The 14,413-nt window shown below is 47.9% G+C and overlaps 1 protein-coding gene across 1 annotated transcript in view; it reads left to right on the top strand.

Annotated features, from left to right (window-relative positions):
• The window catches only part of LOC116382232 (arginine-glutamic acid dipeptide repeats protein-like), a 28,930-nt gene that overhangs the window by 5,736 nt on the left and 8,781 nt on the right, over window positions 1-14,413 (top strand). The window contains exon 2 of the mRNA XM_031845113.1: window positions 10,805-11,303. Within this exon, the coding sequence (XP_031700973.1) occupies window positions 10,949-11,303 (355 nt within the window). The 5' untranslated portion in view covers window positions 10,805-10,948. The remainder of the gene's footprint in view (window positions 1-10,804; window positions 11,304-14,413) is intronic.

Below are 14,413 nucleotides of genomic sequence, written 5' to 3' on the forward strand. Positions count from 1 at the left end.
GTGTGTGTGTGTGTGTGTGTGTGTGTGTGTGTGTGTGTGTGTGTGTGGGCGTGTGTGTGTGGGCCCGGTCACAGAGAGAGCACCTCACATTTAACCCAACAGGATTCATCAGCGGCCTCGTTCCTCCAAAAAATAATGAGGTAGACTGTAAGAGCCGCCCCCCCAGGCTGCATGTAGGGAGATGATCTCTACGAACCGGCACATCATTCCTGTTTTTTTATGCTAAAAAGACAGGCTAATGACTGTTCTTGATGTGTGTCAGTGCTTTTAGTTAACTAGCTTTAATTCACGGAATGATCTAATGGGCTTGATTGTCAAGTCGAGCAGAGGCAGTCAGTGAGAGGCTTGGGGGGGGGGGGGGTAATTGTTTTTGCTGGCGGTGATTCTTTCTGGAAAGGGATGACTGCACAATCTAGATATGTAAACCAGAGGAAACTGGAAGGCAGCGTGCTGATACCTCGTCCCATCGACCTTGCTCTTGAGTTAATATTCCCCAGCTCTGCCCGGACACTCTTTTGGATTCAACGGTTTGCTTTACCGGCCTGTGTGCGCTCAGCTTTGCAACTCAAACATGCATCATCGTATGTGAGAAATCTTGAGGAAATGATTAACTGTGACGGCGCAGCATAAAAACAAAAGAGCGGGAGAGATTACGACAACAGATGCTCAAAGGGTTTGATTCTGCTTATTGGAGCGTGACACTTGTGTAGTGCAGAAGAGAATCTCGCCGCGTTCATGCTAGACAATGATGGCGTGTCTTGCCAATGCCCCGTCAGTCATTTGTTCTCCAGAGGCATTCGCAATATTCATTTCATTTTAATTTTTTTTGCATTCACTCAACACTCGCATTTCTTTGTTTGCTTGAGCCTGGTGTCGAGTTCAGGTTGCTTGTTTGCCTGCACAAGACAGCTTGTAATATTTATCAGGCGGAGGCAGAGTACACTTCCACCTCTTGTGTTTTAATAAAGAACGACGCAGCTCAGCCAGTAAAAGAGGAATGTTGCTACGATAAAGAAAGCGGACTCTTATTGGCTAGATACAGATCAACTGAAGACCAACCAGGAAGCAGTTTGCAAACACAGTTTTGTTTGGGGGGGTGTTTGAGTCAGCGTTGGGGCAACGCTGGACATCTGTCTCCAAGTGATCTATAACGCCCACGATCCCTCCCACAGACTGTCAGCTTTGGCACTCAAGCAGTACACCGGTTGCTGTAGTACACACAGCCACCCACAACAGCGGCTTATCTCGCGAGCATAACAAAAAAAAAACCGGCCTAACAAAGAGGACAGACAGCAATAGGACACACGGCAAACAGAGCGCCGCGACACCGTAACTCCACTTCAAAATGGAGGCCTTTGTTCTGAGGTGGTTGGGAGAGGACACCGTAGCGAGTTAGCAGCACATCTTTTCATCCACAAACACTCACTCCCACTCACTCAGCCTGCTGTCAGTGAAGGAGATCCTCGGCCGGATAGGGCTTCAGAGAAAGGTATTCCTCTGAGACTGTTGTTGAGGGATATAGTCCTGCCATGCGCTGATTAAAGGGACACTTGTAGATAATCATTTTGGGGGAAAAGGGGGTCTTTATTGTGGCAGTGGGGGTGAGAGGCCAACAGAAAGCCCCAGATTTAGATTTATTTAATGGTTATGACCTTGGTGTGATCGGCAAACTCTGCTAAGATAAATATTTAATGACTGGGTGGCTGAAATAGAGCTGTTACTGACTGCCGGTGAGAAACGGCGCTTCTATTCAGAGCCCGTACTGTTCCGTGAAGTCGCCGGGTTGGTAGACAGCCCAAGGTTATTAGTGTGGTATGAGAGGAGTGTGTGTTTGCGGTGTGTCTGTGGGTCGCTGAAGAGTTCTCACTCTGCTCTTACTGCGGCGATATGAAGGAGAGAAACGCACTCAGTTGGTTATCGGTCATTCACTCGTGAACCCTTGATGGAGTGCGTGTGTGTTGTGTGTGTGTGTGTGTGTGTTACAAACTGCGCTAATGCACGACAGCGACGCTATCGAGGCGCACTTCACTTGAACTATTTCTACAAGCAAAACAGCTGTATGTTTTGCCCTTTACTACCTTAGCTTTGCTCTGTTTGGTTTCACGTGCTCGCTGCCCCCCCCCCCCTGGGCTCTTGTTTGATGTCATTCATGTCATGCAAAATTGATTGCGAAGGCTCGCACAAATGCTGCGCCGCAATGAAGTTATCACGGTGTAAAGAAAGATTCCCTCTACATCTATTCTCCTAAACACACACTGTCACAGTCGAGTGAATAGAACCTGTTCAAACGCTGTCAGCCTTGCTGTTAGATCTGTGGCTGGGGTTATGAAGTGAAGCCTGTATTAGGATTTGAATGCTACCGCACAGCTCATTTAAAAACTGATCTTGGCTCCCGCTTGATTCATCCTGTTTACTCATTACACGATAGCTATGGCGAAAGCAATTACTTTCAGCTTTCAAGTACCTTGCTTTTTGGTGACATTGCGACTCTTTTTCATTTCGCCGGAGCTCCCAAGGCCCCGTGGCTTCCAATCAGTCCGGTGAGCGGCGTGTGCTAACGCCTTGCCTCTTTGTGTAGGAAATAGGTGGGTAAACACGGCCGAGTCCTTGAAGCACTTCCCCATCCCTGCTATTGGATTACCAGATGCCTTTCCGGGTCTCATCTGCACAGACGAGTGCCAAGATCAATCGAGCTCTTAGTGCAAAGCTAATTCGATCAGGACTGGCTTTGCTACTGCTGATCAGAGATTTCTTTCTTTTTTTTTTTTTTAACGTGAAACAAAAACTTAATCAAGTCCAAGCACGTGTCCAATAGCGCCCGTATTTTCAGCCGCCAATTTTTTGGCATTTCATATTCATTATTGAATCGTTGAGGAGAGGTGTGGAGACGGAAGTAGTGAACCGCTGCGTAAAGTGATCCGGCCAGTTTTATGCTGAGTGTAGCAGGAACGCTGCTTTTTCTCCAGCAGAGAGCAACTGGCATCATAAATAAGCTACGAGCATGTTTTTGAGAGGGATGAGGTGTCTCCCGCTCTGACGGCGAGCAGAGAGAGAAGGGTTGAAGGGCATATTGACCCTCTTGTTCTGGAAAGCGAAAAGCAGACTCTTCAGTGCCCCTTGTTCCCCATTAATTATTGTTTGATGCTGATAAAGGGGGGGGGGGGGGGCATGTTATGAAACATAATTATTCATTGCAGCATTTCCCCCTCGACGAGCCTTGCCCCCCCCCCCCCTCCCCTTGTGCTTAGTGAGGAAGCTGCCAGGGCTGTCAGTTGAGTACAGCAGGCAAAGATGTCCCCTCAGCCTTTTAAGGGGGGGGGGGGGCGCACAGGAGGGAGCAGGGTGAAGGGCGCCATTTGCCCGGGTGATATATGAGGGGAGACAGCAATATATGTAAGGAGCTGCTGAAAGAAAGATAGAAGGTCAAGGCACATTACACTCCCGCCGTTTATTGGCTGAGCACATAGTCTGACCTGCACTGCAAATACAGTTGCTCAGCAGCAGCTTTTTGTTTGTTTATATACGTATGTGTGTGCTTGTAAATGTGCGTGTCAATGGCCTACACATTTTAGATTGACACGTGTGTGTGTGTGTGTGTGTGTGTGTGTGTGTGTGTGTGTGTGTGTGTGTGTGTGTACACTTAGATGAATGCTGTACTGTAGTGAATATGCTCTCAGTGGCTTTTTATAAGCTTGCAGATGCGGCGGGATGCTATTTTAACAAGGCTGTAGCTCCTCAAAGGTGTCCTCCTAGATTTCCATTCAGAGACTACTGGAGGCTGATCTCCTATGCATGAGCACAGCATATGGCGTGCTCATGCATAGGAGATCACAACGCAAGCATGGGATTAGGTAACAATTGTGTCGTGGTAATTGAGTGCAGTATAAACAGTTATTCCAGCAGTATATATATTTCTTCTCCTGTTTTTATTTAGTTGTATGAAGAAAGCCTATCGTTCAGGCGATGATCTCTGTATTGTGAGTGTTATTGACACCGGCAGACCTACGTTGTGTTTTCATTGTCATCAATCACAATGGCCCGGCGGTGAGAGGAGAAGTCGGCGAGGCTGCCACGGTCAAAGCCTAACATTAACATTCCAAGAATATCTGAGGCTTATTCACACCAACTCAGCCGCACAGCCGGCTGCATCCACCTTCAGTTTAAACAGAGTCAACGGGCCTGTAGTCTGCTTGAGATATGTTGTGTCGGCTGGTATTTTTAAAATAGATTTTATGGGGAGCATTTTCACCTTTACTTGACAGAGGGCAGTGTAGAAATGGGGGAGAGAGCGAGGGGGGAGGGGGGGTGTGTATGACCTACACCAAAGGTCCTGAGGCCAGAATTGAAACCAGCACGTTGCAGTTAAATGTGCTGTAGCCACTTGGCTACCGAGGCAATCCAGTGTCGGCAATAATGTGTCATTGTTGTTGCAGGGTGAAGGATGCAATATGTAATCCAATATATTGCAGTCGCTAGGTGTTTGGAAAGATGAAAAATATGCAGCTTGTGTTTGCTTGAGGCACAGCACACTATCAGTCGGGGAACAAGTCTCCATTTCACACATGAACAGGCAGAGTTAATCTGTGGATCACTACAGCACGCTGCGTAATATCCAGTTTCTACTCTCATATTTTCCCAAAAGCCCATTGTTCTCACCCCCCCCCCCCCGCTGCTAATGCTTTTGGAAAATAGTTACCTTTCATAGCCGGCGTGTATTTTTAGATAGGCCGAAGTATTCGCTTGTGGTCCAGGTAGTAAAGCCTGACTCCTTGAGACTCTTTTAAATTAACGGTGTGTATTTGTAACCTGTGTGTGTGTGTTTGTGGCAGGGTGCATTAAATGCCACTGCTGTAAGAGGCCCCGGTCCCAGCTGCTGCATGTTTTATGAGTTGTCCTCTGAGGATATGGAAGCTCTGATCCTGCTTGTTTCCAGCAGTGTTTTCATCACTCCTGGCCACTTCCCCCAAGCTGTGTTCTCTCTCTCTCTCTCTCTCTCTCTCTCTCTCTCTCTCTCTCTCTCTGAGATCCAGAATAAGGCAATATTTACAACACAGCCCCGTCTGTGGCTGCAGCGTGGCTCGCTGCAAGGAGGCCCTACAGACTCCTGATTCATACTATTCTCCCATGCGCACTGCAGAGAGTGCTTTCCCCTCTGCCTAGGATCACCGGCCCACACCACTGAGATGGTGGATGACAAGGCTGAACGCTACACTGAATATTCCCCCCCCCCCCCACTGGCTGCTCTCTGAAGCCGCCCCCTTTTTCCTTGAACAAACACATTTCCAACTGGAGAACATTCACTCGGGCCGTCTGTTTACAGTGTCACACATTGACTCAGGAGTTATGGCTGTGCGGTTTGCGAGAATGCTGAAATTAGCACGTAGGGTAACAAACAAAAAGGGAGATGTTGTGTGTAAAAAATCCTTTGTTGTATTTATTTCGTAACGACAGCCAGTCGTGATGGTTGGGTGGCAGTTGGTAGTTAGAGGAGAGGCCTTTGCATATGAAATAATAGCCCCTCCTAATTAGAGGTAATACCATCCTGTGGTATCTAGAGGTGGAGGTGGGTTTTTTTTTGGCTCGGATCATTCTAAGACGTTGAATGGAGGGATTGCCCCCCCCCCCCCCCCAAAATCATCCTCCTCCTCCCACCATCTGCTCGAGAATGGAGCAGAGTTTGCCGACTAAATAATTTAGGCGGAAAAAATGGTTTTGTGTACTGACCTAATGGCTTCGTTTTTTTGAGAGCTGTTCTCGCAGACATCCTTCAGTAACCCCGCCGGTCTGCGCTGCCAATGTGAAACCTCAGAGCTTTTCTTATCTGTCGCTCTCATCTATTTATGTTAGTTCTTCCTCTGTGTTGGCACACCACTCTGTGTGGCACGGTGATTAGAGTAGCTGGAGGATGTAGGGCAACCGTATGAATACATTTCCTCCTCACCTCCTCATCCTGATGGATGCAATCGTTGAGCTGATCTTGGAGGAAGAGGGGGGGGGGGGGGGGGGGGATTGTAGGATATCAGTGCAAGTGGTGCATGATTGAGTGCGCAAATATTAAAATTCTCAAGAGTCCTTTTATTCTAACAGATGAAAAAAATCTTTTTTTTCTATGCACATCTGACATGAAAGTGTCATGTAACCCCCCCCCCCCTTTACAGCTCTGCTCCATTTTTATAGAGATACATGTTTGAAGACACACATATGACACCAATAATTTTAAGTGCAAGTCAGGGTTGGATGTGTCCCCAGTGCATATTTATACCTCTCCTGACCTCAGTTCTACCTTTGGGTACATTTCCATTAGAACAGCATAATTCATGAAAAAATGAATCGTCAGTGCCTCTCGAGAGGTGAAAGACACAAGAAATCCTTTCAAATCAGGCACTTTATTCACACGGCCCACAAATCTACAGGGGAACTCAATCAAGAGACACATTCATGATAGCGCTGTGCCTTCCGCCACATACCTCACATTCCCCTGCTGCTCTTATCAATGACACATTGGGAGAGGTCCATTACCGGCCCCGCTCACAATTATTAATTTCTCAAGAGTGCCTCGTGTAGAGGAAGAGGGGAAAAGGGTGACAATGGACAACCCTGGCATTTCCCTCAGGAGCCGTGTCTAAACACGACGCCCGGCGAAGCAGTCGGAGCTGCCGAAATAGCCTTCAGCCCGACAAAAACGTGGCCGACCGAGAGGGAGACCGTGTCTGGAAGTAACTGGTATTAAGGCTGCGAAATGAAGTCCTGGTCACAGACCCTGTACATAATGGACATCTCGGGCTGTGGAGCCGCCCCCTCAGGGCCTATTCGGGGACTAGAGGAGGATTTTTTTGACTAGATGGAGTAGAGGCTTAGGCCCCGTGGAGCACACAGTCTGATCCTCATGTCTGTGGAGGAAAGTACCTGTGGACTGTTGGACAGAGGATATGTTTGTCTTTGTGGATGTCAGTTTACGTTACAGAAAGACGGTAGTCTATGCTGGAAGATTTAGTAGATTCTCTTAATGTTTTGAGACAGTGATAGTTTAATGTTGCACACGGTGTCATTTTGCATAAGAATCTGCTCTTGTGCAGCAGCCTTTTTACCGTTGGAGTCTCAAGGCAAGCTTAAATGTTGGAAAGCCCCAAGCTATCTTTTCTCGAGCACGGCTTTTACCTACTAAACTAACCCCGGATGCCGACTAAAAATAGAGCCTTTTGTGAGCACAGCTTTAGCAGAGAAAAAAAAAAAGATGCGGTTACTCATCAGTGAATTGAAAAACAAGTGGAGCAGACAAGTGTCTCTGCCCTGCCAATGTGAGCTAAAACAGAGAGGGCCTCGGAGAATAAAGCAAGCCGTGATTGCACCAGGTAAGACAAAGCAGGCGGCGTGCAGAGACCACAGAGAATCCCTTATGAAGTGGTCTCCCCCTCGCCTCCAGCTGAGCCTTTCATTGTGCTGTTGTTTCTAGGGGCCTTTGGATGGCAGCTTAGATTAGATCGCACCGAGTAATGGATTGGAGCTGAAGAAAACCCGCTGCAGCTCCGCATCACCGCAGCTAGGATCCGTCCACTGCCGAGGATCTGGCTGCTTTATTCGGATCAATTTGAGTTGCCCTCGTTGTTAATAACCCTGTGTATATTCATGCTAACGTTGTTCTCTAATCTGTATTCACGCGAGTATTTCGTTCAATCCCTCCGCAAAGCCGGCCCTAAATCCTTGTCAATCACATTTTGCTACTTCATAATTCTCCAATTGAATATGCCATGAATGACTTTTTTTCCGTCTCTCTCTCTCTCTCTCCCAAAACTGAGCGGATCACTGTGCTGGTTATATTGTCTTTATTTTCAATTGTGCATTTAAATGTAGAAAATTCTAGTTTCTCCATTATTTAAAATAAAAATGCTGTATGAATAAAATGTCCAGCGTTTGCGAATTTTAAATCCAAGATATTCAATTAAAAAAATTTGGCGGGATAAAAAAAAGAAACCCTACAGCTTTATAGGTACTCAAGCAAAGCGTGTTAATTTGGATGTTTATCCGTAGACATGTTTTAATTTAAAACTACAGAGATGAGGATTTGGGTAAATGTGAGAGTGATTAGAATGAATAAAACATGGAATTTCTTTTTTTAAAAGGCTGTTCGGGAGCGGAAAAACAACCAAAAAGAAGCTGTGTTTAGTAACAGAAACCTGCTGTGTGGCCATTGTGGGGGATGCTGTGTTAATCGAGCCACAAACTGTGTGGTTTTTCGGGCCAGAGGTCTCATTTCTACCGCCTCTGAAAAGAGAAATGTATTTGAGCAGGGCCCCGCTGGCTGCTAGTGCTTGACTCCATTGCAGTAATGTAAATGGTGGATTAGGTGACGTTGGCTGGGACGCCCTCAACCACCTCTCCAGCCACTGCTCTCTCTCCCCCCCTCCCCCCCCTTCTCTTTTCCATTAAGACAGCTGGTATCTTTCAAAGGGTCCCGGCCCAGTGATTGATGTGTAATAGCTCCGAGCCTCACCTGCCCCCTCACAGTGTTATTCATCGGCCAGGCAGCCGGCGCTGCTTTTCTACTGAGCACTTTGTTTCTCGGGCTGTGGGTGGAGAGCCTTCTCGCTCTCGCTCTCTTCCCTGTCAGCCATCAATACATTATGACTTTTCATTGCCACGGTGGCGCTACTTCACACTAAATCGCACCTTTTTTTTTTTTTTTTACTCACTCAATTTGTTCGACTTCAGATTGCTCATGTATCTGCAGCTGCTGATGTGCAACAAATGAACCGTAGACGTATTGTTAAGCGAGTGACTAGTGAAAGTTTGAACACTAATTAAGAGTAAGCGCATGTCCGTACGGGGAGTTTTTTATGAATAAATACAACTATGTAATTGGAGATCCAGAAATTTGAATGAGGCAGTTGTGTGTAAAGTGTATCCAGATGTGAGCTAATAGCACCTAGATTGTTAAGATACTTATAGAGGCTTACAGCGGCCCACGACATCAAAGGAGAACGGGCCGGCCCTCCATTTGCAACAGTTCAGGGTCCTCGTTGCTCTCGCTGGAAGAGGCTTATGTTACTGATTAGAGGGGAGTAGTGCTGCTTAGCTCACACACGGATTGTGGCAGCTCCCCGGTTTTAGAGCCGTGCAATCAAATGGTACCTTCATCAATGTTTTCATGTTCCTCACACCTCCGAGTCATGCTGCTGGATATGGACACAGGAGGGGGGGCACAGTATGTATTTTGGCACACACCGACAGAGGTGTGTAACCGCATCGAGGTGTGCGTGTCCTTTCCTGAGCCCTTGCGTCCTCTGTGTTGCGCACTAATATGCTTCCTGCATATGCGTGCGCTGGCGGCCCAGTGGTCGCCGTGGTAACTCATCATTAGGTGATTAATGGGGCTGTGACGAGGCTGCGGTTTAATCAGGCCCGGTGTTTGTGTTGAAGCCGACGACAAGAGCAGCTGCCCTGTCAGTTGGTGTCTGCTCGTGAGATGACAGCACCCGCTGCTGAGGAGCGCCGTTGTCAAACACGCTTCTGTGTGTGTGTGTGTGTGTGTGTGTGCATGCTAAAACCCTCTCCACCTTCCTCTTTCCTTCTACTCTTTACATCCCATTCTCTCTCCAGCCTTTACAATAAACGCACGTCCCCTTGCAGACACGCTGTATAATTTCCACTCGAAGCGGAGTCTGCTTCACCTGGCTCCATCTCCTCTTCCCCTTCCTAATTTTTCACTCTCCCTCTCCCACCCTGCTATCACCACCATGGTAACGCGGGCGCTGATTGCCTGGTCTGTTCCCTCTGGGGGCTGTAATAACTATTTCTAGTTAATTTGTTGCAGTGGGGGGGGTGTAAACACTGGCAGTAAATGAGAAGCCTCCTTTGTAGGCGCAGTGTGTAGTGGCAGTGTGGTGCAGACGGCGTGCTGCTTCAGCTTTTGCCCACTTCACTGTTTACGGAGGATTTCATTATGGCATGAGGAAGTGGGAGCTGGGTTTCCTTTTTGAGTGAACAACAGTAGAAACTGGCAGTGGACCCGGCACGGCAAATGACTGGCTCAGCCTCTCTCCTCTGCCTCTCCTTACCCAGTGGATTGCTGTGTTCTTCCCTCCAGAGCTGTCACTTCACATTAACACAGCAGTGACGGGCAGAGGGTTGGGGTGCTGTCCAATAAGCCAGAGTACACACACACACACTGCCACACACAGATGAGTAAAATTCAGCCTTGTGTCATCACAGATGGTCTGCAGAAAAGCTAGTCAGTTAACGCCGTCGTTGAGTTTTATGCTGCTTCTCTCCCATTGAAGGCGACAAGCAGCGTCTTGTGCCGAAAAGCCCCTCGACACATTATCTCCGAGGAATTCTATTGGCTGCCAGCCTGATCCTCAATGCAGCACTACCTCTCTATGCGTATTCAGTTACGACTCCCCTTAAGCTTATTGTGTTACAAATACTGTGCATGTAGCACTTGTCATTCTCTCTCTCTCTCTCTCTCTCTCTCTCTCTTTCCACTCTTTTGCCCTTTAATAACTCCGTTTTACTGCCTTTCTGAAAGAATGAAAATATGCTTGAGCAGGAAGCAAGGAGGTTCTGTTCTTTGATAAAGCTACTCAGTGCTCTCCAGAGTATACATGGTCGTGGAGGGGAGTGCCAACAATTACTGTGATGTTGAGAAGAGTCAGCACAGCTGCCTGATCTCCAGGAACTAATCTTGTTTTTCTCCCCCACAAAAGATCTCCTCCAGCACAAAAAAAACCTTTTTACTGAGAAAATGTTGCTTCCTTACTATAAGGATAATGAGTTATGCTAATTGTCCCTCTTCTCTTGTCCACAGCTTTTCTGAAACACTGGGGTTGTTGGTGTGGCCAAATTTTCCCTGGATTTGACTGGTAAATTCAGAAGACTGAAGCCCAGGCTCACAGTCTACCTTTCACGGAGGCCCAGCCGTGAGAGGACTGAGGAAGGCACGTGGCGGATCATGACGGCCGACAAAGAGAAGGAGAGGGAGAAAGAGCGGGACAGGGACAGAGACAGGGACCGGGACAAGAGAGAGTCGTCCGGTAAGTCCCGCCGGCAGGATGGGGAGAGCGAGAGCTCCAGGCCCCGGCGCAGCTGTACGCTGGAGGGCGGGGCCAAGAACTATGCCGAGAGCGACCACAGCGAGGACGAGGATAACGACAACGGCAGCACGGGCGGAGGAAGCGGCACGGCGGAGGAGGCCGGCAAGAAGGGCAAGAAGAAGATGCCCAAGAGGAAGTCGCGCTACGAGCGCACGGAGAACGGAGAAATCACATCCTTCATCACGGAAGACGATGTTGTTTACAGACCCGGAGGTAAGTCCTAGTCACGGCTAATTAAGTGGGTATGCGGGTGGGCTGCACTCATCTGCATGGTCCCCAACTGCGGTGAACACTATTCCATCTCCATGAATCAATTTCCCAGTTTAACATCACAATCACTATATCCCACTTTGTTGTCAATCAGCTGTTTTGGGGGAAGAATTGAGACACATTTTGACTGAATCAAAGATGAATTCCTTTGTTCATAAAGAAGCGGTCGTCTCTGTTGCAATACGCTGCTGAGGGATTGCAGAGTAGCAACTCTCTAACAGCAGAAGTACTTCCTCAGGCTAGAGGCCAATATGTCATACAATCAATTCCAAGTTGACCCACTCTGTGCTTTGTCTTGGCTTAAGTCAATAAAGCAAAGTGGTGCTTCACTGGATGATGTGATAGTGACGACAGCCACGATAATGATTTCATCCCAACACCGTCTTACTCCCTGAATGTATGCTATCTCCTCCGGGGCCGAAAGATACTCTGGTTTCCTGTAGAGATGTTTGAGCTATGCTGCAGCGTGTTTTTATTCCGTCTGATGCACAAGGCTAAAAGGAGAACCAACCTTTTCCGCAGCTGTAAACATGGCCTCTCTTTCACCTACTGTTTAGAAATTGGTTGTGTTAGAGGGGGGGGAGGTCAACACTCACTGTCGGGAAGGAAGCCAGACCAGCTAGTTGTGTGTGTGTGTGTGTGTGTGTGTGTGTGTGTGTGTAGTAGTAGTAGTAGTAGTGGTGTGCTCTCAGCTACTGCTCGCTGCTATCCGCATTGCAAACTGAATCATTGCCGCCCGTGTCTTTTCGTTTATCTAGCAGCTAGCAAAAGGTCAAGTAGTGTGAGGAGGGGGGGTTGTAGGAAATTACAACCAGTATGTTATTGTCATTGCATTATTGTTGACTTCTCCAACTACCTGCCCATAAACACATCCACCCAAACACTCCCTCCCTTTTTTTCCTTTTCAAATACCAAAGAGACAACTTCAAGTAGGTGCAGTGAAACAGCCAGACCTCTCCACCCTACACTTACCGTCTAGCTGCGTAATCTTGTCGGCCAAATTATCTCTGTCTGCACCGGTATCAGTACGAGTACCTCTAGAAAGCATTAACCCAAGTCTCGTTGTTGCTCACTCTCTATTTCTGTTTCTCTAACTCTCAGCAACAGACTCCATTCAAGCATTTTTTGCGCCGCATTTCATGTTTAATAGAGAGAGCACCAGCGCTTTGTCTTATACTTAACCATGCGGAGAGGGAGGGGGGGGGGGGGGTAGAGACAGAGAGAGAGGGGGACGGAAGCAGTCAGTCACATCAATGAAACATTCAAAAGGCACATAAACAAAGTCGACTGTCTCAGTGGATTAGCCCTGCCGAATATTTATATTTCCACATCCGAGTGCACAAGCACAGCCAGTGTCTGGTTGATGGGGAATATTTATGTTTCCTGTCTTCTCCCTCAATTAGTTTGACAGGTCGAGAACAGAGCGGCTCGAGTATCACAACCTGCCCTCCCTCCGCAGAGACTGCTGCTGTTAGATTGGTTTAGATTAGGGATGAGCCAGGATTGGGTAGGCGGTGGCCCCAGCACCAGTACACTAGTTTGTAATTTACCTCCTATTGTCAATGTAGAAGATCCTCCACCTCAGCAACTGACCTCCTGCTGTCTCCTCTGCTCATTGTTCAAGTGATAAGCCGTGTGTGTGTGTGTGTAGTGCGTGTTTTCCTCCTCCTGCTTGGTCATTGGTAGCAGCCTTCTTGCAATCAGATTTGATGCGTGCAGCTTAGGCAGGCACAAAGCCTGCGATGGATTATGCTTTACTAAATGTTAAATCCTTTTATATCCGTCTAGTGACACACAATATGTAAAACTAACCACCCCTGGAGAGGGATTTACTCCGCCCCAGACATGGGGAGAGAGAAGAACTCGGTGACGGTAAGAGGGGCAGAATCAGAAAGAATTTGTGAACCAAAAATGCTGTTTTGATTGCTTTTGACACAGGGAGCTTTAGAAAAACATACAGGCCCGTGTCATCACATAAGACATAATAGGTAAGCCAGTAGTGAAGCCGTCTGCACACTCCCAATCTGCAGCCACCTCCCAATCTCTCTGCTCAGCCTCTCTATCCCTCGAAGATGGGTTCAGGCGGCTTAGTGCACATCGATTGGATGGGTGTGCAGTCGGGCCAGTGCTTAAAAAAAAAAAAGGATGGAGGAGTGTGTCTGCGGCGGTGGCCGGGGGACTTTGTCCCAGGCCACTGGTGTGGTGGGCTGCTGGGGTGAACAGTGCAAACAGACATGCCAAATCGATCTGTGTCCTGTGGCTGAGCTCTCACCTTTTTCCCCAGGCCCCGACAAAAACCCTTCCACAGCCTGTTCTCCACACTCGTCCACCACCCCGCCCCAGAGTATAGATCCTCTCTCTGGAGATTATACACACTGTCATAGAGGGATCAATAGGAGACACCCTAGAAGCAAGAACATGCGCATGCACAGGTCACTGATAACCACTATTTCTGCACGCTCACAAGTGTACTTTGACTTATATACATGCACACACCAACGCATATACAAGGCATGCTTTTAGCAGTCATAGAGCCAGTTCCTATCTGTAAAAAAGCACACTCCTGCAACACACAAAGACACAATAATGTCCACATTGCTGATCCCGGCTCTCCACTGCAGCAGGACTCTGCTTGGCGCTGCAGGCGGCTGGCTGCCATAGCATGTCTCCTTCCTTCCTAACTGACCGGCTGGTTAGTCTGTTTGAAATGGAGAGAGCTAATGGAAACCACCTGGCCCCCCCCTCCCTCCACTCCACTCCTTCTGCCCTTGTACCGCAGTTTATGTCACACAACATGGCTGCCACAGCCAACCCTACGATAATGATGAGATTGAATCATGTCGTCTTAGAAGGCGAGCAGTGTATAATATGTATAACACAGTGAGATTGCAGGCTAGTCTGACAAAAACACCTTGTGTGTATGAGTGTTGGGGGAGTTGTTGATATGGACAGCTGGCGCTTCTTGCCGCAGCCACAACAGAACCCTAGGGAGTGTGTGTGTGTGTGTGTGTGTGTGTGTGTGTGTGTGTGTGTGTGTGTGTGTGTGTGTGTGT

This window comes from Anarrhichthys ocellatus, unplaced genomic scaffold (genome assembly GCF_004355925.1).
Source record: "Anarrhichthys ocellatus isolate YVR2014 unplaced genomic scaffold, GSC_Weel_1.0 scaffold5, whole genome shotgun sequence".
NCBI classification, from domain to species: domain Eukaryota; kingdom Metazoa; phylum Chordata; class Actinopteri; order Perciformes; family Anarhichadidae; genus Anarrhichthys; species Anarrhichthys ocellatus.